The following is a 15,929-nucleotide window of genomic DNA, read 5'->3' as shown; positions in this document are numbered from 1 at the left end:
GTAAATATTACTCATTAGAGCCTATTTGTTAGTGTCTATTAGATTTTATTATTTTTTTGTTTTACAATACTTTTTATTTAGAATACCGATTTAATTTATGTAACCAAATTATTATTTTATAACAATACTTAATTTTGTATATATTAATAATTCCTACATTCTACGAATAATATATAACTTTTCTATAATCGTTACATTTCTATTTTACGAATACTTTGAGCTTCGAAGAATTACCACTGAGGAGCTTGAAACCAGTACTGGCGAAATTTGACGACACATCTCAAAACTGCTATATTCCGTAACATGTAAATTTAATTCACCTAAATTTAATGTAATAAAATATAAAAGCACACAAATATGAAATTTTGCTTAATTTATGCCATCTATAAACGAATTGCTCTCCGCTTCTGTCATTTTAGCGAACTTTACTGTCGTATGCAAACAAACTTATGCAAATTTTAATAAATTTAGGCCAGTTACAATGACTTTTTTTTTCCCATTTTAAACCAGTATCAGTAAATTTCTGACAAATTCAGTGAATATCACGACCAGTTTACAATTAATTTACATAAATTCTTGTTAATTTTGGCAAATTTCACTGTCACCTTTAAATGAATTTCAGAAATATTTCGCAATTTCAATACATTTCACTACCAGTTTTAAAAGCATTTTTGTCAGTTTCCGTGAATTTTACCGCCATCTTTAAGCAAATTTTAGTAGATTTCTGACAATTTCAGTCAATAACTCTGTCACCTTTAAATGAATTTCAGTAAATTTTTGATAAATTAAGTCAATTTCAGTGTATTTCATTGAAAATTTAAAATGAATTTCAGCGAGTTTCCGTTTTAGTATGCCATCTTTAAGTGAATCTCGGAAATATTTTGACAATTTCAACGAATTTCACTATTCATTTTAAATAAATTTCAGTAAACTTTGTAAGGATTATGTTAATTTTATTTACAGTTAAATTCGAGTTAAACTTCCTTTCCTATCGCTTCTTAATTTCAACTTATTTAAACCGCTAATTTAAAATGGATTTCAGTTTATTTCCCTCAGTTTTAACGAACCTCAGTCCTATTATTTTAAACAAACATCAGAAAATATTTGACAATGTCAACGAATTTCGCTACAGGTTTTAAATGTATTTCAGTAAACTTCTGCCAGTTTTAGTTTATGTAAGTTTCAGTGGATTTAAGCGAATTTCTCTAACTTTCTGACACATTTAGTCAATTTCAGTCAGTTTCAAAACCAGTTTCAAATGATGTTTGGAAACTTCACCTGCGAGTTGGAGAAATCCCATTTTCACAGAACAGGGGAAAGAAGGCTTTTCAAATGATGGGCCTAGGAAAGTGTTGACTTATTTTAGTATCCGTCGAAGTAGAAACGCAGCACCATCGAAATACATAAAAATTAAATTGCATTCTTCTTTTAATTCTAACTACGACGATCTTCCCCCAGTCACCCCGACACCCCCATCCTCGACATGGCAGGGAGAGCGACGCGAAGCTGGGGAGAACGCCTTGTGAACTAGTTATATAAAACGCTGTATTCTATTACTTTGATGACTTTTCAAAGGGCTTCAATATATATTTAAGATCGCTTCTGTTTCTTCGAATGAGTTCGAACACTACAGAAAGAGGGGGTTCCTCTTTGCCCCCCCACAAAATTGAGCAGGGTTTGGATGGCGCAGGGTTGAGGAAAACTTTCAAAAATGGAGAAGGAAGTTCGATGAAAGTGGTTACTATGGAAACTAAAAGAGGAGGATTTCTTCGCTTGAAATTTGGAGGGGGGATGCTGATGATAGTAATTAGGCTTAACGAATACAGGACGATGGGAAATAAGTAGACTCAAAAGGTAATGGAATTTGATGAATGCTGAAAGATTCTTTTTTCGAAATATTTCATTTTAGAAGTTGAAAAAGAGTTTAATTAGAAGAAGGTTTATGCAAATTTCTTCATAATGTTTACGATATTTTACAAATTTATCGATGAAAGCGTTCTAGAAACTGACAAACAGCCTAAATAGGATAAATTTTAGGCTAAGGCTTTAACAAAATTCACGAAATTTTAATGGATTTATTCGGCGAAAACTTTTTAGAAGCTGAAAAAGGAGAAATCAGGAGAATTAAGGAAAGGAATTAATTAGGAAAAATTTTATCAGATTATTTTTTACGAAATGTTTACGATTTTTACAAATGTATTTAAAGAAAAAAATTGTAGAAGCTAAAAAAGGAGAAATCAGGAGAATTAATTGGGAGAAATTTTATCAGAATATTTTTTACAAATATATTTAGAGAAAAATTTTTAATAGCTGAAAAAGGAAAATTAAGGAAAGCAATTAATTAGCAAAAATTTTATTGGTATATTTTTTTAATTTTTAACCCAAATTTTACGAATTTTCATAAATTAATTAGCAGGAAATTTTTAGAAGATGAAAAAAGCTAAATTAGAAGAAATTTTATATGAATATCTTTTAATTTGTTTACCATATTTTTACAGCTTTATTTAACAAAGCATTTTTGGAAGCTGAGAAAAAGCTAAATTAGGAGAAAGTTCATGCGAATATTTCTCAAATTTTCTTACTAAATTTTTACAATTTCATTTATAGAAAATTTTTAGAAGCCGAAAAGGAGAGGAATTAGGAGAAATTTTAGAAAGAAAGATTTGTTCGGGAAATATCTAAATGTTACAAACTGACATTTATAGTTTTTTAGCTTGTTTCTAACAATCTCCTTCTCTATCTTAAAATAATTTCTCTTTAGTTCATTAGTTTAACCAATTTAAGTTGGCCTATATAACTTATTTTCGCCGTAGAAGGGCAGCCAAGTTTTACCCGCAAATATCGTTTGAAGAATGGCTCCATAATTCAAACTACCCGAGAAGGGGAACTGACGGAGATTGAAGAGAAGAGCACCAACCCTTTGTTTCTCTTTTGGGAGAAGGAGCAGGAAGATGTTTCCTCAACTCTGGCATCGCATCGTGGGCGGTAAAAGAGGACGACATCTTGAAATCCTCTAAATTCTCTACATACTACGGATTCCGCGGGCATACTGTGCTGCAGACGAGAAAATTTAGCTGCACAGCGATCGAAGTGCAAAGACAGAAAGTGTCGTCGGCGCTTAGCTATAACTGTAGCTTAATTTTGATTTGAAACTTTCTCTTATTTGATTTTTCGACTTCAGATAAAATACTACAAATATTACTCTTATTTGTTCTCTACCTTTTCCCCTTGACCCTAAGTTTGATTTTCCTTCCTGTAGGCAAAAGTACTTATCCCGTGCAAAAAACGATACTTGACTTATTTGTCTATACGCATTTTTCAAATCATATTTAACATGTAATATCTAACATGTAATAATAGAAGTCCTGTAGAAGTGCTCCTTATATTTTCAACAAACATTCATATCAGTTCTTTCACGAATTTCAGTTTCCTACCAAATACAATAATTCGTGTTTGTTTTTGCTTTTAAGTAACTCGGTCTTCTTCTCACAAGCAGTGCTGGTTAAGGTTATCCTGTCTTAAAAGGGGCCTGCACTCTATTGTAAGTCGGCCAGTATTCACCAAAAGAGAAATCTTCATAAACATTCTCCGACATAAGTGTGCCGTTACCCCTTACGAAGATCGGTTTTAGCTTGAAAAGGTATTTTTTGGGAACGTACCATCACTTTCATAACACAGCACACTCTTGTTCCAAAAAATCACCGTTCGAAAGACCATGGCTATATATGAATTTTTTGTTTTTAAATCACTCTATCCTCTTCTAAAAGAGAGACCTGCGGAAGGATACCCAACCAAAGTGTGGCGACACCATAACCCAAGTTACTCAGTGTTCACTAAGACAAAAAAAGATAAATAAAAATGTCCTAGCATGAGTGTGCCGCTACGTCTAAAGAAGATCGGCTTTAACTTGAAAAGGATAAACTTCGCAAAGTTACTAGTATTTTCATGTTCCAAAAATTCTCAACTGCAAGACAGAATCTATTGACGATTTTTTGTTTTTAAATAACTGGGTCCTAGTTTCATAGGAAATACTGTGTAATACCTCACCGTTAATAAAGATGTTCGGTATAAAATCGTCCAAAATCTTTATGAAAATAAGTTTCCTGCTTAAAAAAAATAACTTTCGCAACGCCCTCCTGATCTAAAAATCTTGTTTAATAATTCTCTCTTTTCCTTATAGGGAAGGCTGCGTACGGATACTCTGTCAAACGTTTCCGGCACTCTTATGCAATTTACCTAGTGTTTACTAAGATAGAAAAGATAAAGAAGATGTATCTGATAAAAGTCAGGGCCACCTTATGAAGATCGTTTTTAGCTTGAAAAAGGTAAGTTTCGCAAAGGTGCCTTCACCTTCACAACGTGGTACCTTCCTGTTCCAAAATTTCTTATTCGAGAAATGATGAAATTTTTTGGTTTGTTTTAAATAACTCCTTCCTCTTCTTACAGGAAATGCAAAGTAACGACAGCCTGTCAGAAATTTCCTGGCACTCTTATGCAAGTTAGTTAGAGATCACTAAGACAAAAAAGATAAAGGCAACTAGCCAAAAGTATGCCGGCATGCTTATGCAAGTTAGTCGGCATTAACTAAGGTAAAAATATAAATAAAGATACCTTTCATAAAAATACCAGTACCCCTTATAAAAACGATTTTATCTTGAAAATGAGAATCTTTGCAAAAGGGCAAACACTTTCACCTCGTGGTACTTTCATGATCCAAAAATTTCCCATCGTGTCTTGAAATGAAATTTTTGTTCGTTTTTAAATAATCTTTTTATAGGTAATGCTGTGTAAGTCTCCCATCAAAAGTGGGTAGGCACCCTTGTACAGTTTAGCTGATGTTCACTAAGACAGGAAAGATAATTAAAAGTGCCACGATAAAGGTGCTAGTACCTCCTCAGGAAGATCGGTTCTAGGTTGAAAAGGGTAAACTCTCAAATTGCCAGCACCTTCACATTCCAGGGTAAAGGTAACAGCCAATCATCGTAAAGGTAAGAGCATCTTCACAGCGTCGTCCATTCACCTTCCAGAAATCTCTAGTCGAGATACGGTGTCTATAGATGAATACATTTTTAAAAAGAACGCAGCGTATGGATTCCCCCTCAAAAGTGTGTCAGCAGCTTTACGCAAGTTAGTCAGCTTTCACTAATACAGAAAAGATTTAAAAAAAGGCCCAGAGATACATGTTTCGGCACCTTTGAACAAGTTAGTCGAAATTCACTAATATGGAAAAAATAAATAAAGATGATCCGGCATAAATGTGCTGGCACCCTTATAGTCAGAATTCACTAATATAGAAAAGATAACTACAGATATTCTAGCATAAATGTGACTGTACCCTTATGCAAATTAGTCAGTGAGACAGAAAATGTAGATAAAGATTCCTCGGCATAACTATGCAGCCACACCTTATGAAGATCGGTTTTAGCTTGAAAGGATAATCTTCACAAAAGTGCCAGCACATTCAAAACGCGGTACCTTCATGTCATAGAAATCTACAGTTGACAGATGATGCCTACAGATAAATACTCTTTTGCTTTTAAATAATTCTTTCCTCTTCATATAAGAACCGCTGCGTAAGGATTCCGGTCAAAAGAGTGCCGGGACCATCATGTACTTTAGTTGGAGTTCACTAAGCTAGAAAAGATAACGTTTCCCCAGCATAAATTTGCCGGTGCATCTTATGAAAATCGATTTTAACTTAAAAAGTGGGCAAAAGTGCAATCGAGAGATTGTATGTATAAAAAAAGGTTTTTGTTTCCTTTAAAATAACTCTTATTAGAGAGCTCCTTTTATAGGGAGGACTGAGTAAGGATTCTCCTTCAAACTTCAAAAGTACACCACTACCCTTAAGCAAGTTAATCGATGCTCATTAATTAAGATGCCCCGAATATAGCATGCCGGTTCTCTTTATGAAAATGCGTATCATCTTGAAAAGCAAAAAGTTCCAGCTCTTTCACAAAACGGTTACCTTCATGTTCCAGGAAAGCCCAATTGAGAGACGATGTGTACAGAGCACTGTTTGTTATGTTAAATTAATGCGAAATTTTATTATTTCTCAATGTTTCACAAAAATTCATCTAATAATCTCAGAAGGAAAGTTTAAGTGGGAAATTCTTTAAAAAGTATCTATCATATTGGGGAAAATATCTTCTTCGGTGGTTAAGTTTGATTTCTTTATTTTGATTTCACCTATGCACGAATTTTTGCAAATTCTTTGCAGTTCGTTATTAATATAAATTAAAACTGTAAACATTTTTTGAGAATTTTAAACTTATTCGAAAAATAGATTTTAAAAAATAGAGATTTCAAAATAATGTAATTAAAATTCCACGACCGTTTCCGTCTTTGCATATCGATCAATATCTTAAAATCCTTCTTTATAAATGACGGCCATATCTGAAGCAGAAAAACGTTTTGTCCCAAACGATAAATGAAATGAAAAGATAGAACAGCGACGTATGCAATTTTTTAACTCTTGATAAATTTTACCTTTTACATTCTAAATCAACAAAATAAAATTAAAATACATCAACTTCAAACTTATACCAACTAAAAATTAGCATCCAAAATTTAGGTAATATTGTAATATACTGTGAAATATCAATAAGATTAAAATTATGATAATGCACACAAGAGGCAAAGAGTTTTCGTATATATTCGCCAGAAATGCAAATATTTGGTATTTTTATTTATGCCCTTCTATAAGAGAAAAAATTTCAATGAATAAATGTTCAACATTTTCACTTGTTATAAAACTAAGCAATGAAGTTATTAATTGATATCTTTACCAATTATTAATAAAAAGGAAATTACTTATTAACGGAATACAATTAGCTACTAGTAGTATATACAAATAATAAATTCAATGCAAATTACGATTAAAAACATTATTATAGTTATTATTAAAACAAAAGTAACGAATGAATTCTTGAAATGCAAATTATTATTGTAAGTACTAGTTCGCAAAATTAGATAAATGTAAAATTGTGTATTCTTAGGTAAGAGTAAATTTCAAACTATTCAAATCTCAGATATTCTTATCAATTTACTTAATTGATTCTTATCAATATAATTTATTGCTTGATATCAATTTAATTCCAGATATTCTTATTGGTAATAAGTAAGTAATGTAATTTTCCATACATTCTTATTGATTTACTTAATTGCCAATTTAATTCAGATTTCGCGACAGTCTTATGAATCATTTATTTGTGTAAATTTAAATTTCAAATGTTTTTGCGTATTTTGCGAAAAGCTGACATAAATTCCTTCTTCAATAACAATAATAATAATTGCTAAAAAAGATTTCATTCGATAAGAAAATCTTATCTCTTACTTCCTGGTATAATTTTCTGATAAAGTGATGAATCAAGTTATGCGAATGAAGTGTGAATTAATTTGAATAATGACTGATTTTTTTTCAGTGTGAATATTTTTGGGACAGATTATTGATAATTCTCGGCGAAAGTCGAACATTTGCTACTCATTATAATTTTTTGACAGAAAAATAATTCAAATCAAATCACGCCAACAAGGACAATAAAATCTGATTTTGATGTTAGATTTTTTTTTTATCTGAATACTTTTTCGTCAGAAATCGAATAATTCTAGCTGAAATTTTAGTACAGGCTGAAGATTTTCTACTCGTTATAATTTTATACTATTGATATTTCACTGAATGAAATTCAAACTCAGTTTTTCTGAAAACCGACATGAAAATAATATTGATTTAATTCGTCGATTTTAATGATTAAATCTCCCAAGCCCGTGTAATCAGTAGATTTGGCGAAGCGATCTGTTCCATACAGTGTCAAAAACATGGCAACCATAGGTTAGTGATAGAAAGCACGTATAAAATCGCTTTATCTAATCCTAAAATCACCCTCTCCCAAACGCTGCAAAATCGCGAAATGATCACTAATTGAACAACTAGGACCGAGAGAACCAGATCTGCCCGGTTAGCTTCTTTGGATTTAGGTAGCCTTCCGGTTTGCAACATTCTCTTGATCTGTCTCAACGATGTCACCCACGACGATTCGACTGCAAATGTGACGATTCGTTCTCAAATGCGACTATTCGATCGCAAATGCGACGAGGGGAAGAAAAAACAAAAAATGTCACCCGGATCGAAAAAGGAAAAACAACACATTCCATTAAGTAGAAGAATCGAACAATTCACTTCAGCGTTTGATCCGAGTTCACGAAGGTAATACAATATATACCACGATCTTGAATACCGCAACCGTCTAAACAAACCAGAAGTTCATTGCTGTCAGCACAATGAAAGTTTAGACAATTAAAACAACGCAGTAACATGGGTTTTCAGCATTAGAATATCCTGTATTTTGTTCTGTAGTAGTCGATGTTCTATTTAGGGGGAAAGGAATTCCTCCACTTCCCCCGACATGGTGTTTGTGGGGGAAGGAGAAAAGACGTCCAAAAAAGGGGAGGCCAGCACCAAATATCCTCAGGTGGACAAGACTTGGCCCACAAAAAGTTGTTATTTGAGCAAAAAGGGTCATATCCACGCCCTTAAAATGACCTTCTCGCCGGCGGCCGCCGCTCTCCGAAGGGGGTTGGGCAGAAATGTTCGAGTTCCATGGAACGGGTTTCCTCATCTGGAAGCTTTACCCTTGTGCATCTCGATGATGGCGTCCTGGTCGACGTACTGGAAGATGTGTGGAGCATCCAACAGTATACCCACAGTTCCAGCGGCTGTTACCAGGAAAAATATATACAGTTGCAGACGATCGATGACCATTGCGACGTACTTCCAGTCCTCTCGTATCTGCAACACAAGAAAAGTATCAGTTTAATTTCGTTAGGAAGATATATTATTTTCTAACAAAATACGTTTTACCAGGTCAACCCATAAGTAATGTAATTTTTACAATATATAACAATTTTAACAGTATGATGTATATGTTATAATATGTTATATGGAAAATAATGTATGTAAGCAAATACGTGCGTAATGTAGAAATGGACGTAATATATGTATGTAATTTACATACGTATAAGTAATAATATGTAATATAATACTTAATATGTAATGTAATGTAATGTTGATATGTAATAATGTGTATGCGATAGGGTATGTAATAATGTTTCCTAACAAAACTACGTTTTACTAAGTCAACTCATACGTAATGTAATTTTAACAATGCATACCAATTTTAACATTTTAACAATATAATGTACATGTAATATAGAAAACAATGTATGTAAGTAAATACGTACGTAATGTAGAAATGGACGTACATACCTGTATGTAGTTTACATAAGAAATAATGCGTAATATGATACTTAATATGTAATGTAATATTAATATGAAATAATGTATATGCAATAGAGTATGTAATAACGTCTGTAATATGTAATAAATAATAAAAAATATGTAAAAATGGGAATAGGTAATAAAAACTTTGAATAGGGACTTGAACGCGAATATTAAATATGAAGCTGAAATGAAGTTAAGTTGCATCAAAATATTGAATAAAGAGTGGCATGGGAATGTTGAATTGAAATAAGTTGCATCAAAATGTTGAATAGGTTGTTGAAATGAAGTAAGTCGCATCAGAATGTTGAATATAGTAATAATGAATATATTGAATAAAAACAGGACCATTATAAAGTTCAGTTTATGGCTTGAAGAAAGCAACTTTTGTCGAGCTGCTGGTACTCTTATATAAGAGGATCTTTCTCGCAAAATTCCCTCATAAAGTTATATCTTGGCAAAATTCCCTCATAAAGTTACTGGCGCTGCTAATGAATTTCAATTTATAACGTGGAGAGAGCATTTGTTGTCGAGGTGCCATCATCTTCGTGATGGCTTCTGTCTTGGAAAACAATCGTCGAATTGCACAAACGTACCGGCATATTTAGTGACTAGCAATGACTAAAAATGTAGTGAATGACGCTTTTAGTGACTAGTGCCGGAACCTTAAGTGAACTATAAGCCATTAGCGGTTCGGGAAATTCCCCGAATTCTCAATGACCTCTGTCCCTGTTGCGTACGTACCTGTATGTACTCGTCCTCGCTCCTCAGGTGCTCGGCGATGAACTCGACGGCTTCCGTGGCCTTGTAGGCTTCTGATGATAGAATAAGCGTGTTGCTCTCTGAAGAGAGACTGCTTGACACCGCCCGTGCCATTGTGCAGTTGGGGTGGTGGACGTCGAGAAGCTCCAATTTACTCCGCGGGGGAGGCTGCGAGGGGTGGTAGTGCTGATGGTAGACTCCGGGGAGATCCATCATCCATCGCAGACGCGTCTTTTTCGGCCGCTTCATCAGAAGCATCGAAGGAAGGTACTGAAGAAATACCACTCGGATCCAGTTGGGCATCCTACAAGGAAAAATGTGCACCATGATTCAAAAACGGAAGAAATGTTAATCCGTTTTCGACAATTATATCTCAATCATTACATCTGATAATAAAGCCTAATTTGTAACAGTTCATTCTGTTTAGTCTCCGCAGCAGTCGTCGCTTTGTAATATATTTCTCTGTATAGTTTGTGTATCTGTCTTTGGTTCATCTGTCATGAGTTTGTATGAGTTATCACTTTGTCTCTGTAACACTTATCACTATTTCCATTAGTAACAATGCAGATATTAACTCCTAAACAAGTCACCGCATATAATTACTGTGGCTATTCTAAACAATGTGAAATGTATATTGTAGCATTATATGGAATGCGTAAAGTATAAGGCTATGGTCATGAATTCAGTGCAAAGCAGCAATGTACCATGTGTTACAATGTGTCGTACCCGAAGCAAGTAAAACTGTTTAACTGTTAAACTCTACAGCTATGCGCTAAATAATATAATTTAAAATTAATGCATATTACTGTGCAGTTCGTGTATATTCGTGTCACCTACAGACTACTATAAATGCTCATGTACAACTACAAAGCGTCCAATGCATATTTGTTCCAGTGATCAGCTTCGAATGCTCATATAGTACAAACGTAAAGGATAGTTGCAAGGAGTCTTAGAAAGCCATCCGGCCTTGCTGTCACCTCTCACCTCTCTTTGTAAAACTTATTACTTTGTAAAAGTGTAACTTTTATCTTTTCATTGTAATAGTTCGCATTATTTTGCCTTTGATTTATCAATCTTGTCTTTTTAATTGTTCATCCTGTCTTGTTTCTGGTTATTAATTCATCTTGTTTTTGTAACAGTTATCACTTGTAATCTGTCTGCCTTCGGTTAATCCATCTTTCCTTTTTATCAGTTACCACTCTTTAAAGTATATATTTCTTACTAACCTGTCTCATTATAATCTATTTGTCTTAACTTTTTCTTTATCTGTCTATGTAATCTATCTAACTTTGATTTATCGATCTTGTATTTGTAAGAGTCTCGTCTTTGTAACAATGATCACTTTGTAATAGTTTAATTTCTATCTTGTCTTATAATGTATTTCTCCCGCCTTCTTAGCATGCCTTTGTGATGTAGTGGTCAGTACGCTCGGAGCGTATTTCGAGAGTTCCGTGATTCGAATCCCGGCGAGGGCATTGCTCATTTTTTATGCCTCCTGCTTCCAAATAACCTAATGTCTCTTCTGTCTTTGGTTCAGGAATTTTATCTTTGCAACAGTTCACATTATCCAGTCTTATAATAGTTGTCACTTGTGTTTACGTTCCTATGTTAGAATGACGCCCAAATGGATCACGCAGTTTCGATTTTAAATATCCTTAATAAATTCAAATATTCTTGGTCTATTTAAACCAAACTGAATACATTTAATAATATAACATTCACACGTAAACATTTAGTAATAATTCAGCAATACAGATAAGCTTTAAAATAAGAATTACAACAGTTACAGGTCAGCTACGATTTTAGCGACCGCATTCTACGAACGACAAATCTCCAAAAGCGTGTTGCCAAAGCAGGGCAACAAAAAGGTTGAAATTAATTCGATAGGCGTGGAAGTGAACATATTCGCACCCTATCAGGTTTAATCCTGATACACAGGCAAAGGTGAAAGTTTATTAATTGGTCTTGTGAAGACACCAGTTTTAGTTTTGACTGTAGCTACGCGAAATAAGCCGTCCTTGCCTGGATGGACATCGATGATCTGTCCTATAGGCCAAGCTAAAGGTGGAGATCCATCTTCAATGACAAGAACCACCGTGTCTATCTTCAAGTTGGGTTTGGTGTACGGTCACTTGGATCTCTGCTGAAGAGAAGTCAAGTATTCGCTTTTCCAGCGATTCGAAAATCCGCGACGTAGATTCTGTACAAGTTCCCACCTAGAACTCCTTGTGCGAACAGACTGATGCGTCTTTGGAAAGTAAAAGTATCACCGGTAATAAAATGAGAAGGGGTTAAAACATTAATAGAGTCAATATCAGAATCGTTCACGTAAGTAAGTGGAATTGAAATCAAAAGAGCCTCGATCTGGGTAAGTAGCGTTGAAAACTCTTCGTAAGTTAAAAGAGTCTCTTTCGATATTCTTCTCAGATGAAATTTCGCTGAGCGAATGCCGGCTTCCCATATTCCTCCGAAGTGGGGTGAAGCAGGCGGTATGAAATGCCATTCAATAGATGACTTAGTTAGTTCTCGGGAAACCGATTCTGTTGCATACAGGGAAGACCAAATCTGATTTAGTTCTTGTAGTTTTCGGCATGCTCCCCCAAAATTGGTACCTTTGTCACTGTAAATGTGCCGTGGTGCACCGCGACGTGAAATGAAACGTCTAAGTGCCGCGATAAACGACTCTGCCGTCAGGGCACTGACTGCTTCTATATGCATAGCTTTAGTCGACAAGGAAACACACCGAGCTATATAGCTTTTCGTTGTTTTAGAACCACGACCCTTATTAAATTTCATGGTAATAGGACCAGCGTAATCCACACCAGATGCGTAAAAAGGTCGTTTCAAAGTCACACGATGTTCAGGTAAGTCACCCATCAATTGCGAAGTTGAAGCAGCTTTAAATCAATGACATATTAAGCAATGGTTAACACAACTGCGTATCAGTCTCTTCCCTCCAATTATCCAGTAAGATTGCCTGATGAGGTGTGATAATAAAGATGGACCAGCATGAAGGTAAGTAATATGAAGTTCTTTCACTAGTAATTCGCTAAATTTATGTTGAGAAGGAAATATGATAGGATGTTTGATGTTAAATGCTAAAGATTAATTTCGAAGACGTCCGGTCCCGTAAAAGACTATCTTTATCTACGAATGGATATAGAGAACGTAGTTGGCTCTTCTTGGGTAAAGGTTTCTCTTCCTTAATACATTGCAAATCATCTTCAAAATAATTATTCTGAATCCAACGAATAATGAACTTTTCTGCTACTCGAATCTCTAGAAATGTTAGCGGCATAAGGCAGCTGGAGTTAATAACACTACGTGAAATGTTCTGAGTAACATGATGCTTCTTGCAATTAGTAATAAATCTTTGACAGTAAACCAGAATAAGAACAGTTCTACAACGAGAAGAATAATTCTCGAATAAATTAGCTAATAAATCATTCGATTCACGTATATGAGAAATAAAAATAGGATCATATCTTTGTTCGGCCTTTACTTCAGTATCATCTTCAGATCTTAATTCATATTTAGGCCATTTTTCCTCTTCCTAATGCATGGTGGACCACCACAAAATACAACTTGGTAGGAGTTGAGGTTCAATACCACGAGCAGCAATGTCTGCAGGATTTCGTTTAGAGGGAACATGATTCCAATGTTTAATAGGTATCACTTCTATGATTTGAGATGTTCTCTTTGCAACAAAAGTTTTCCACTTATGTGGATGAGCGGATAGCCAAGACAGAACTACCTTGGAATCCGTCCACGCATAGATTTCGAAATTAAACTTCTTTAAAATGTTCAATAGAGATCGCATTAATCTGGTCAACAAATACGCAGCACAGAGTTCTAATCGAGGAAGGCATACTTGCTTTATAAGCGCGACTTTAGTCTTTGATACCAAAAGATTAACCTTAACCATACCGTTGCATTTTTGGCGACAGTAGATGGCTGCTGCATAGGCCTGAGAAGATGCATCACAAAATCCATGTAGTTGGATAACACTGTCCGTTGTAAGTATGACACATCTCGGAATTTCACAATTATTGATTTTATTGAATGTCTCATGAAATTTAAGCCAATCATCTGATATATGCTGGGGAACAACTTAATCCCAGTCGCCTTTAACTAACCATAGCTTTTGATAGAATATTTTAATCAATATAGTGCAAGGATATAGGAGACCTAAAGGATCGAAAATGCGAGCAGATTCTGCCAATATGTGTCTCTTTGTTATAGGTGCGTTGATGTGCAGTGTAGCTTTAAAACTGAAGGTATCAGTAGTTGAATTCCAAAATAGTCCTAAGACTTTCGAACTCGAATTAGGAGATATCTCGAAATCAGAATTCAGTGAACAATGTTCCTTAAATTCAGTTAAGAATTCTACAGAATTTGAATTCCACTTCCTCAAATCAAAACCACGTGCATGTAAAATTGAAGATATTTTCTTGCAGACAGATACTGCATCATCAACTGTATTTGCACCCGACAATAAGTCGTCCATATACATATCCTCTTCCAATATACGAGATACATCTGATTCCTCTTTAGAATCTAAAACTATCTGCTTCAGACATCGAGTTGCTAAAAACGAAGCAGAGGAAAGACCATGCGTAACTGTTTTCAACTTGTAAGTGCGTATTTCATCACTGGAATTGTATTTCCAAAGTATCAACTGATAATTCTGATCTTAAGGAGCTACCATCACCTGACTATACATTTTCTCCACATCGGCTGTGAAAGCAATTTTAGGAAATCGAAAATTAATCAAAATCTCAAAAATATCTCTGTAATTTCGGACCTACCCCTAAAAGAGAATTCAATGATATACCGTTTTCACATTTAAAGGATTCATCAAAGACTCTTAATTTTGTCGTTGTGTTAGAAGGTTTAATGACCACATGATGAGGAAGATAAAACTTTTCTGTATCCGATTTGTTCGATAAATCATCATTAATCACAGTCATGTGTCCTAACTGTTAATATTCATGTATAATATCTTTATACTGTTTTTCAAATTCCGGATTATCTTTGAATTTTCGTTCCATGGAACGCAACCTAGAAATTGCGGCCGGTTTTGAATCACCCAACTTCAAATGCGATTTATAGAATGGAAGATTTACAACAAATCGCCCATCTGAATTAACAGTATGAGTGTTTTGAAAATGTGATTAAAAAAAATCTTCCTCGGGTGTCAGAAATTCCTTCTTCCCAACATCGACAATATCCTCAATTTTCCAGAAACGCTTAGGTTCGTAATCAATATTTATATTATCTTCTAACCTTATGAAGTGTGAATTTGCTGTTTTGGGACCTTCCATATTATTTCTGACCTTCCCAGCAATCATCCAACCGAAAATTGTACTTTGAGCTGCAGGCTCATTTTCGAACTATATATTTGGCCACATCTTAAAACGAAGAAAAAATAATCAGCTCCTAAAATCAAATCAATTTCTTTGGGTTGAGCAAAATTCGGATCCGCTAACGGAATAGATTTAATGTATTCTATATGCTTTACATTAATGACTTGTTCCGGCAATGGCAAAGTCAACCTATCCGAGAATGTATGCGTTAACGTCAATTATTTCATTATTTAACATTGACCGAACTTTAAAACCAACAGAGCCGCGAGTCTTGGAAGCTTGCACTCCACCAATTCCACGCAAAAGTAACCTTTGATTCGTTCTTTTTAACCCTAATCTTCGAACAGCTCGTTCAGAAATAAACGAACTTTCACTTCCTGAATCCAGTAATAATTTAATTCGATACTTTCGCCGCTGAACGAAAATGCGAGTGCGAGAACCGTAGGCAAAATCGTCGAGTTGCAATTTTGAATCGTATTACTGACAACTACCTGACCTTGACCCTCGCATGATTCATTCGAAAT

The 15,929-nt window shown here is 34.6% G+C and overlaps 1 protein-coding gene across 2 annotated transcripts in view; it reads right to left on the bottom strand.

The window, feature by feature from the left end:
- Positions 1 to 499: 499 nt before the first annotated feature.
- Positions 500 to 15,929, bottom strand: part of LOC118198461 (acetylcholine receptor subunit beta-like 1) — a 316,357-nt gene continuing 300,927 nt past the window's right edge. For both annotated transcript variants that reach the window (XM_085820139.1, XM_035370142.2), the window contains exons 7-8: positions 10,022 to 10,343; positions 500 to 8,788 (exon numbers count right to left, since the gene is read on the bottom strand). In XM_085820139.1, coding sequence (XP_085676265.1) covers positions 8,615 to 8,788; positions 10,022 to 10,343 — 496 coding nt within the window. In that variant the 3' untranslated portion in view covers positions 500 to 8,614. The remainder of the gene's footprint in view (positions 8,789 to 10,021; positions 10,344 to 15,929) is intronic.

The sequence above is a fragment of the Stegodyphus dumicola genome, chromosome 1 (genome assembly GCF_044657685.1).
Source record: "Stegodyphus dumicola isolate Sdum_Otavi_A_Nest chromosome 1, ASM4465768v1".
In the NCBI taxonomy this organism is placed as follows: domain Eukaryota; kingdom Metazoa; phylum Arthropoda; class Arachnida; order Araneae; family Eresidae; genus Stegodyphus; species Stegodyphus dumicola.
The sequence above is the reverse complement of the archived record's forward strand: the minus strand, read 5'-3'. Positions and strand labels throughout refer to the sequence as shown.